At 36.3% G+C, this 10,647-nt stretch overlaps 2 protein-coding genes across 2 annotated transcripts; both read right to left on the bottom strand.

Annotated features, from left to right (window-relative positions):
- Positions 1 to 4,367: 4,367 nt before the first annotated feature.
- LOC114521055 lies at positions 4,368 to 7,364 on the bottom strand (the record flags this gene model as incomplete). Its single annotated transcript, XM_028541442.1, has 5 exons — positions 4,368 to 4,897; positions 5,215 to 5,594; positions 5,877 to 6,117; positions 6,564 to 6,758; positions 7,163 to 7,364. Coding segments are annotated over 5 exons (1,239 nt in total), but the record flags the coding sequence as incomplete, so codon positions are not given.
- A 69-nt stretch (positions 7,365 to 7,433) lies between these two features.
- Positions 7,434 to 8,684, bottom strand: LOC114521054 (sushi, von Willebrand factor type A, EGF and pentraxin domain-containing protein 1-like). Its single transcript, XM_028541441.1, has 3 exons — positions 8,587 to 8,684; positions 7,992 to 8,398; positions 7,434 to 7,856 (listed from the first exon to the last, which is right to left on the bottom strand). The coding sequence occupies exons 1-3, from the start codon at positions 8,682 to 8,684 to the stop codon at positions 7,591 to 7,593; spliced, it is 771 nt and encodes a 256-aa protein (XP_028397242.1). The 3' UTR covers positions 7,434 to 7,590.
- Positions 8,685 to 10,647: the final 1,963 nt, after the last annotated feature.

The raw sequence follows: 10,647 nt of genomic DNA, 5'->3' as shown, positions 1-10,647 counted from the left end.
CCTGTACTACTCGACCATGTGGTAGAAATGTGGTGCCAATATGCTGGATCTTCATTCCAAAAGATTGGTATTCTTGCTTCTCTGAAACGTTTGAACATTAGTTAGTTCTGGCAACGTAACCTTTCTGAATGCATGGGTTTCGATTTAACATTCACTTTCTAGTTTGTTTATTAGTGGAGAATACGTGCATCAGGGGAATGCAACAGTACAATAAAGCCGTTCTTCTCGTGTCTTAAAGATATGTTATGGACTAGTACAGTAAGTAGTGTCTTGAATCGCCATGTTATTTCAAGCGAGTAAAAAATAGCTAGGTTAACGGTGTAACGTTTGATAGAACATTCCTTTTCGGTAACAAGTTTGCTGATTGGCAAGTTATTTCGAAAACAGAGATTCTTTGTCCACATCCACTGGCGTTTTCTTGTATTTTATCCACGTTGTAATTGTGAAAGCGTCAAGTTGTTGAATTTCTTCCCATTTTAAGGTATGGACGTCTGTTATAACAATGTCATACTTTGGGTCTGAAAAAAACCCCAGATACATGATATCAAATGTTACTGATTTTTTTCTATCGGGTAGATTTCAGGGTAATTCAGCAACTTTTGGAAAGGGAAATGATTTCATGCAAGTTTCATTTCGTTAGGGCGGTAAGAAATTGGAATTAGAACTTACTTTTTCGAAGTGGCTTACACGAACTTGGCTTTTCCTTGACGACCATATAACCATAGCTGTCCTTTAGGAAAATCGAGTTTATTACATCTCTAAATTCAATATTTAAGCAAGTTTGGTTTGTAATTTTTTTTCGACATCAGCAACAGTCACTGGCGTAGCCAGCATCGATAATTGGGGGGGTCCATATTCATATATTCATGTAAACAGACTGTAAAGACAATTGATTTGAAAAGAAATTAATCCTGCGTATCACGAATATATGAATATGGACCCCCCCAATTATCGTTCTGGCTACGCCGCTGGCAACAGTAGATATAAACTCACTCAATACATTTAGTTGACTCAGCTTGACGAAAGATGAATTGTTGGAAGTCCCTTTTGTTCTTTTTGGTTTCTGCCCTACAACGAAGACACCTCCAGCTTTCAACGGTGAACTCGAGCCGAGATCATTTCCACTGTAAACCAAAGTACCGTCAAGAAAAATAGCGTATTTTCTAACAGACCACGATACTCCCACGTGATGCCAATAGCCGTCATTGATTGGCGGGACCCAAATAACCCTGAAAGACAGATCAAGTCCGTTAATTATTGCGACAGGAAAATTTTCACATACGAATGTTGGACAAAGGCAAAATTTATTTTTCAGAAAAATTCGCAGATCACGATCAAATGTCCATTGAAGGGATGTCAATCTCATTTCAATCAAATTGGAAAAAAGTTTGACAACATGTGTTAAAACTATATGGGCCATGTCCTTGAAGAATTAAGTAATCTGCTTATTGACCACTCGATCTCAGTCTTTTTTTTTGCTATACAAATTTTGATTCAAAACAAAAAGATTTCCTACTTATTCAATGATCGAAACTTCAGGATAATTCTTTCTTTCCAAATTTTCAGCCTAAATTCTTCGGCATTTTCGTCCACAACGTAAAATAAGATTGTAATTGTGTCTGCTTCCGAAATTAAATAATGTTGATCCAAAACATAAGCGTAAAATTGGATAATTCTGGTGCATTCCCGTCGTGCAAACTAAAGTTTTGAACGTTCTTCAGAACTAGATTAAAGTCTCCAGTAAGGAGGTAAAATTATGAAAAAAATATTTTAGAATTATTATTGTAAAATGGTCCATAAATAATGCAATAATATGTTAGCTACATGTCGCCCGAATTAGTCTATCACATGATGTTTAGGCTTTAAGCTTGGCTGCAAAGATTGGGGCGAATTTTCAGTCCAGTCTTGTTAGAGTTTTTGTTTATTTAGCTTCGCGCATAAAATATCCAAATAAATATCAATTTCAATATAAAAATCTTAACCTTGCTATAAACGAAGGTGAAAAGTGAGTCCTGTAGTCAGGGACGAAAATGTATTCGTCTTGTGTCTGACACTTTGATTCCGTTCTAAGCCAATTAATGAACGTGTTTGTTTGCATCTTTCCTCTCAAGGAATAAAAATGGCGAGATACGAACAATCTTGGGGAGAGAATTTCGGCGTTTTCTCGTGCATTTTGTACAGAACCGTGGTTAGAAGGTTTAAATAAGGTGTTGATTCATAAGTCAATGTTTACATATTGTTAAACATCCCTTTCTCGGGAATAAGAAGAATTAGACGTCAAGCAACGTGCAAAACTTCATTTGCAATTTTGGGCTGTCTTTAATTGTATTGCACTTTTTATTTTTCACTTCCAGTGGTGTGCTTTTCTTGCTTAGCCACTGATCTATGTTAAAGCCTGTAGTGTGTCTATTTATAGTTCGCCCAGAGCATGAGACTGAAATATTTAATAAATATTTGTCACCAAGTTCGTGTCAGATAGTTAGAAACATCACTAGATCAAAATTTTGCTGCGTAGAGAGCTATTTTGAAAATTTTAATAAAATGGTCTAAAATTCTAGGTAAAATTAATTACTCACTAGGCTTGTTTTCAACATTAGAAACGATAGAGAAAAAAATTCTCGACGGCGCAAGGGCCCCTCCAAATCAAATTGTCTCATTTTTAAATTCTTAGCGTTTATAATAGGAATTGATAAGAAGCAAGAAGCAAGTGGAAGTACAAGTGTCTGCGAATATGGTGCGAAACATCTTCGAGACGATGGAATAACTTCTCAGAGTCCAATGCAGTCTCTATCATTAGCAATTGTGAAGTTTTTGGTGAAATATTGTGGTGGTGACATAAGTTGTAAAGATGAGTTAGGCAAAACTGCTTTACATCATGCTGTTGATGTTGATGAAATAGACATTGCCAAATGTTTAGTTGAACAATGTGGTGCTGATGTAAATGACAACGATAAAGGCGGGTGTACAGCGTTGAACTATGCTGTTACCAAAGGTAGGATAGAAATGGTAAAATATCTTGTAGAAATGGGCGCTGATGTAAATGGAAAGGATACTGGTGAGAGGACAGTGCTGCACTCCGCTGTTAATGAAGGTATATTAGAAACGGCAAAATATCTTGTTGAACATGGCGCTGATGTAAATAGCAAGAAAACTAAGGGGTGGACAATGCTACACTATGCTGTTACTAAGGATACGCTAGAAATAATCAATTATCTTGTTGAACATGGCGCTGATGTAAATGGCAAGGATGCTGGCGGGAGGACAGTCCTGCACTCTGCTGTTACTGAAGGTACGCTAGAAATAGTAAAATATCTTCTTGAACATGGCGCGGATGTAAATAGCAAGAAAACTAACGAGTGGACAGTGCTGCACTCTGCTGTTACTGAAGGTATACTAGAAATAGTAAAATATCTTAGTATAGTAAAATAGTGAAAAAAGTCTTTGAAACAGAGCAATCACATGCTATTGCTAGCATGATCAAACGACCACCAGAATCGTGTATTTTACCTCAATACCTGAAAACGCTTCGCTTAATCTCGGTTACCGGGCTCATGTGAACAGCCCCTAAAATATCTTTTTTTCGGTGCACCAGCCCAAACAATTGAGATTAAGACGTGACGACGGCTGCTATCAATACAAAGGGTCATTGGAAAGAAATGAAAGTTTCATACGTCGTCTATGTTCTCTTTACAACGGCAAAACGTCCCAAACATAAATCCAATGTTATTATACCTCATTGAATTGATACGATCGATAATATACAACAATCCTTTACCTGCACGCTATTTATATAAGGTCTCTCTAATGTTGATTATCATGAAAACGCCGTTGCATCGGTGTTTAAAACTTGGCGAAAAACTGAATAATTCGATGAAAGAGGTTTTCCCACAAATTGATTATGTAAGTGAAACTTTATTTAAACGAAGTTGTCTCTTCTGCTACAAGTACAAATACTTATGTACTATTCTACTACATATCCAATGCACAACGTCGACGGCCTCGTACACACGCTAGCCCGTTGCTAAAAGCTTTTTTTTGGGGGGGGGGTTCAAATTCATATATTCGTCTTATGTTCGACTGATTTCTTTTGTACGCTTATGCTAGTGACGGCCCTGTACGCATGCTGATTAAACACTATTTAAATAGCCTACTATTGTACACATCCAGGCACGCATCGGTGACAGGCTTTCGGACTGCACCTCCTCTTTCAACGGGCGTGGTCCCAGATAGTAGCCACCATTGGCCACCAAGTTTTTATTATACACCACTTGTCAAAGAAAAACCAAACTACAAGGTAAAATGGATAAACAGTCTAAACGTCGCACGTCCAAGTGCGCCGCACGTGATTAAAGTTGTTATTTCCCATAACACGTTATCTGATAACACGTTATCTGACTCTGCAGGGGGTCGCACTGGCGACATCAAAATTTCGTCACTCTCACGTGATTCGCTCTCGACCAATGAAATGCTACGAACACCAAACTTTGACAAGTGGTTTATAATTAAGCTATATTGTTCCAGTAGCAATGTGCATTAACATTGCAACTAGAAACCGTTACTATGTATTATAATATAAAGGTTACAGTGTTATTGTGAGTTACATGTTTATCAGTGCAATATATTTAGCCTTAATGTTGTCTATTTTGTGCACTACGGTGATAGGAGTGAAATGTTTTTCAATTAATTCCCAAAAGTTCTTTCTTCGTGTCCTTGGTATGGTACAAGGATGAATTCTTAGTGATATCGTAACACATATTCTCATCCAACATGGCCGCTGCCTCGACACATCTCCACCTGTAGCCATCCGTGTCCCGGCCACGGATAAATCTTGCATAAGTAAACGCTTTAGAGATGTTTCTTTCACACCATTCATCTCGGAGATTCTGTACTCGATGCTCTGAAAGATTAAATAAAACATTACGAGAGGAAAATTTTTAATCCCACGAGAGGACTGACTGACGTATATTTTTAAAATATATTGACTGAAATATTTTTTTAAATTCGCTTTTCTACGTCATAACCTGCCGTCTACAATTTTCTAATTCTGTTGAGAAATTTTGAAAAATCTCATATATATGTATCATATTACAACATACCTGGAATTTCTGCCTCAGATTTATTCTGTTCTACGTCATAACCTGCTGCCTACAATTTTCTAATTCTGTTAAAAAATTTGGCAATATGAAAAAAAGGAATCTAATTATCACAACATACCTGGAAGTCCTGCCTCAGTTTCATTCTGTATAACTATGTTACCAAAAACATGATCTCTGAAATCCCTCCATTGAAGAAGATTTCCGTTAATATTCAAAACACCAGACGCCATTCCCTGAATAACATTGGTGGTCAAGAATTGACTCCAGAGATTCAACCCTGCAAGGCTCCCTTTGAACGCTTGATGACTTTGAAAACCCCCGCCATAGGAATCCAATTCCTGACCAAGTACAACGACACCGTTGGAATGTATGGTATGATTTTTTGCTCTGTATTTTGTTCCTCTCTTTTTCCCATCTTGATAAACCTCTATTAAACCATCAAAGCTTCTCCACTGCAGGCAATAAAAATGCCACGAGTCATAGGCAGAGATCTTAGGTCTAAAATGTGCAAAAATAGTCAATCGAGTCCATGGGCTGTTGTCTTACAAATTTATTCAGGAAAAACTCTAAGTGATTTGAAAAATAAACTTAGTGGTAAGAGGAGCTAAAAGGTCAATCATGCAGTTATCGTAACCTCTTCCTGGTCAGGTGTTCAATAGATATTCTTTCTTGCGGGGTGAGCCTAAGCAAGATTTGTCTGACATCAGAAAGTTTACTGCATCAAGAATTTATTATTTTAAGTTTAGACCGGGACGCCAAAATTTCATATTGTATACAAACCCGTTATCTGAATAAATGTTCTTAATTTCAAGCTCCAACACCAAGGAATCATACAAAAAAGCTTGAATTTCTACATTGTAGTTGAGACTTGAGTAGCCAAATATGGCACACTTGGTTTTCAAAAATTTCGCCCAAAAACAGGAGGAAACTTCCGTTAAATTGTAGTTAACGACCTTTTCTATTTTGACATAGTTTTTAACCGAAGCTTCAGGAAAACTCATCTGATACACCGACTCTGCTCCTGGCGAGAGAAAACAATCACAAAAGCGTCAGCTGACAAGGTTAATCATCGACAGAATGAGGAGAAAATGAAACCGAATAGAAAAATTATCCAAAATCACAAAACAATTTTTATTAAATACTTTCTTAGTCAAGATAATTAAGACAGTAATCAGTTAAATAAGACATAAGAAAGTTGAACACTGTATACCTACGTTTACCGAAATATAAAACAGAAGAAATTTCGTAAAAAGTAAACATTTTGAAAAATTTAATTTCTACGTTTCGATTAACCTATTGTCATCGAATTTGATGAACAATAAAAAAAACTTTAACTATGGTACATAGGGTATAGTCGAAACGTAGTAATAATTTTTAAAATGTTTATTATTTACCGAGTTTCTGTTGTTTTATATAATTGTTAAAATACAACGTCAAGTGAATAATTCTAGACCACGTCATACTTACGAGAGTTGTTTAAGTCATCCGGTGTCTCTTTGAAGTAAAAATCTTCTTTAACCCTTGACTTTATTCCATACCACGCAAAGATATTACCGTTTTCAAACAATGGTCCTTTGTTTGCCATTAACGATAAAGCATGTCCATCAATTTCATAGTTCCAAATATTCAGTCTACTTTGAGAGATATTGTGCATGTATCCACCTAAAATTCGATAGTAACAGACCTTTTCGCTGATCCATTTTTACCGTGCAAATAGCCTCGTTTTTGTTATACTCATGGTCATCGCTAAATATGGTACTATTATGTTATTATGAAGAAACAAATTCTTCCAGGAAAACGTTGGAATATAATATTTTCCTTTCTCTTTGTCTGACATGCCTAACAAGTTAACAAGGAAACAAGGTCATCTGCTGGTATATATATATATATATATATATATATATATATATAATTATATTAATATATTATTAATTTTCGATTTTTTTCGTGCACATATCCTATAAAGGAACATGAAAAACCAGTAAGGTCTCGAAGAAAAAAACAAAAAGCTTGAGAGAGTTCAAGTGCAGCGTGCAAATTTTGAACTAAACTTTTGTGCCTCTTACTTAATTGCAAGGAAAATTGTCCTCCTGCAGGAATGGTAATATTTGAAGCGACATCATGCATGATAGAGACCAAGGAACCATCCAGATATATCTCCCAGTGACCTGTACTACTCGACCATGTGGTAGCAATATGGTGCCAATATGCTGGTTCTTCATTCCAAAAGATTGGTATTCTTGCTTGTCTGAAAAGTTTGAACAATAGTTAGTACTGGCACCATAACCTCTCTCATTGTATTTCAAGCGGGTAAAAAATAGCTAGGTTAACGGCATAACATTTGATAGTAGATTTCCTTTTGGAAAGCCATGAGTTATACTAATTTTTTGTCATTTCGAAAATGTTTTCAGATGCAGGCTCGAACGTTTATCAAGCTCTCATCAGGAAAAGTTTCACAACAGATTCGCCTAACATTCTTTCTGAAAGGTATATGTTATGATAAAATCTTTTGCCTTTTGTGAACCCCATTTATTTCCAAGGTGAGATTTCCTGCGGTAAGGTAAAATAAAAGCAAAGAGGTTCCTGAAGCGTTTTTGTAATCAACATATCTGTGATACAGAGGTTCTGTGTCCAGATCCATTTGCGTCTTCTCGTATTTTATCCACGTTGCAATTGTGAAAGCGTCGAGAGGTTGAGTTTCTTCCCATTTTAAGGTATGGACGTCCTGTGATTGTGTTATAACAATGTCATACTTTGGGCCTGAAGAAGGTTAATTAAATATTTTCTTTTCTACCAGGTGCATGAACTTCAGAGTTCGACAACGTTTGAAAAGGGAAATGATTCCATGCAAGTTGCATTTCACAAGGTCTGTCATAACTGATAATCAGCACTTACTTTTTCGAAGTGGCTTACACGAACTTGGCTGTTGCTTGACGACCATATCACCATAGCTGTACATGTTGTTCTTAAGAGAACTCCAGTTTATGACATCTCCAAATTCAATATCTAAGCAACTTTGGTTTGTAAATTTCTTTTCGACATCGTCTGTGAAAGATAAAAACTCACTCCATACATTTAGTTGACTCAGTTTTCCAGAGAATGAATGCTTGGAAGTCCCATTTGTGCTTTTTAGTTTCAGTCCTACAACGAAGACACCTCCAGCTTTCAACGGTGAACTCGAGCCGAGATCATTTCCACTGTAAACCAATGTACCGTCAAGAAAAATAGCGTATTTTCCAAGAGACCACGATACTCCCACGTGATGCCAATACCCGTCATTGATTGGTGGGGCAAGAAAAACCCTGAAAAGATCAAGTGTGAGGAGAGAATTCTTCGAAGTAGATTACAACCTACAAAAACTAGGACATTGAAAAATTCATTTTCCGCGAAATAGAACAATAAAGTAATCAACTCATTGGCCATTCGACCTCTGTTGTGTGTTTTTTGCTATACAAATTTCTCCATTCATTAAAACGAAAATATTTCATACTTTTTCGATAAATGAAACTTTAGGATAATCCTTTCTCTCCAAATCTTCAGCCAAAATCCTTCGGTATTTTCGCTGACAACATAGGATAAGATTGTCATTGAATCTGCTTCCGAAATAATGTTGATCCAAAACATAAGTGTAAAATTGGACAATTCTGGTACATCCTCGTCGTGCAAAGTAAAGTTTTGAACGTTCTTCAGAACTAGATCAAAATCTCCTGCAAGGAGGTAAAATTATCAAAAAATATTGTATTATATAAATACCATATAATATGGAACATGTCGCCCGAATTAGTCTACGGTTACAGACTTGATAAAAGCAGGTCAGAAAATGTTATATAAATTCCTCATCGTGCATGATGAAGGCTAATTTGCTTTATTTTCTACCCCTCCCCCCTCAAAACAAGTGAACTCAGTCTCTCTTTATAATCTCTATTTATATCTGCTATTTACTTAAATAATCTAAAATAACTGATGATTTGGGACTGACTTGTGTCATGCACATAAACATGAGATATATGCGACGAATTTATTCTACGGTTGTTACTTATATTATAAGGCCTCTCGATCTCGACAAGGGCCAACGAGAGTTTTTTTTTATACCCAATCAATTTTTAAAATGCATGCATATAGAAGTGAATTGTTTTAGTAATATTATTGTGGTAATTTTTCAAACGGTTGTTACCTAATATATTATTAAGGCCTCTCGGTCTCGACAAGGGCCAACGAGAGGTTTTGCTATAACCAATCAATTTTTGAACTGCATATAGAAGTGAATCATGTTTTAGTAATAATAAATATTGTAGTAATTTTTCAAGCGGGACTTTAATTCATTGGAAATCGGCGATGTCTACTGGCAACACGAAATTCCCTTGCATATAGCATTTTTCGCCACTGACATGCATATATATATATAGAGATCGCTTTTCCGGTTTTTCCTAGTTATGATTTTCCCTACACTCTTCTATAATTCTGTTTACCTGATTTTTGTGTTGTGTGAGACTTGACAATTGATTGAACAGGATTCGATTCTGTCTATAAATAAAAAAATGACGACCCGATATAGAGCATCTTGTAAAGCTATATATATAGGGGCCAACTTGGTTTCCATGGTGGCATCACTTAACTGTTTTATTCATTGCGGGATTTATTCTTGGAGGTATGCATGTAGCTATATATCACAAGAATTAATATACTGCCTGTTTTCATAGTCTACCCCCAAGCAATAGAAGCCTCCGTACGCCTTTGTATAATTATAGTGAAATACATCTTTATACTAATATGAAAATATGGACATGGAACGATTATCTTACACTAGTAATGAACCGATCTGAACAAAGACATATGCAAATTCACCGGTAGTTCGGTACCATCCACTATAGTTACATGCTTCTTCAGAGTTTTTCTGACAATCCGTCGACAAACACGAGAAACTAATTATTTGCTCCTTTTTTTCTTACCTCTCTGACGATGTGAAGATGGACGAACTCTGGGTTAAGAATACTTTCATCCACGTCATTTGTCCCTGGAAGTGTTAAATTGTTGAGTTCGCACAAACCTTTTCCAACTCCAGATGTTTTAAAATTTACAGACTCGCACGAAAAATCGTCAACACAATGCATGACACATTCAAATTCGTTTTCGGCCTGTTTTGTTCCGATGACATGATTCCGCAAATACTTTTGTTTAATTTCGCGAAAAAAGATCTGCCTGGTGTTTAGATCTAGACATTCACCCGGCTGGGATGTTTTTAAGAACAAAATTAGCGCAAAAAAGACAAGTGAGACAGCCATTGCGTCTGATGATATACTGAGCTACACCTCTTTCAAACTACTGTTTAACGAGGCCTGTTAACACGCGACAGCAGGTGCTGATTGTTGGGCTTACAAAGTATCGCGGCCCAAACCTTTCACTAGAAAACCAAATAAGTCACAACCTTGTTCGGACAAGGAGGTCTTTCATAGACAGAAAGACAATTATGAACACTGATATATATTAAAATTAACGTTTGCGTGTCTTCTAGAATATAGGATAATTTATTATTGGTATAATTGGTTACGAA

This window comes from Dendronephthya gigantea, unplaced genomic scaffold, assembly GCF_004324835.1.
Source record: "Dendronephthya gigantea isolate DGI-Jeju-01 unplaced genomic scaffold, DenGig_1.0 000019F, whole genome shotgun sequence".
Classification (NCBI taxonomy): Eukaryota; Metazoa; Cnidaria; class Anthozoa; order Malacalcyonacea; family Nephtheidae; genus Dendronephthya; species Dendronephthya gigantea.
This window is presented reverse-complemented; position numbering and strand designations above follow the sequence as displayed.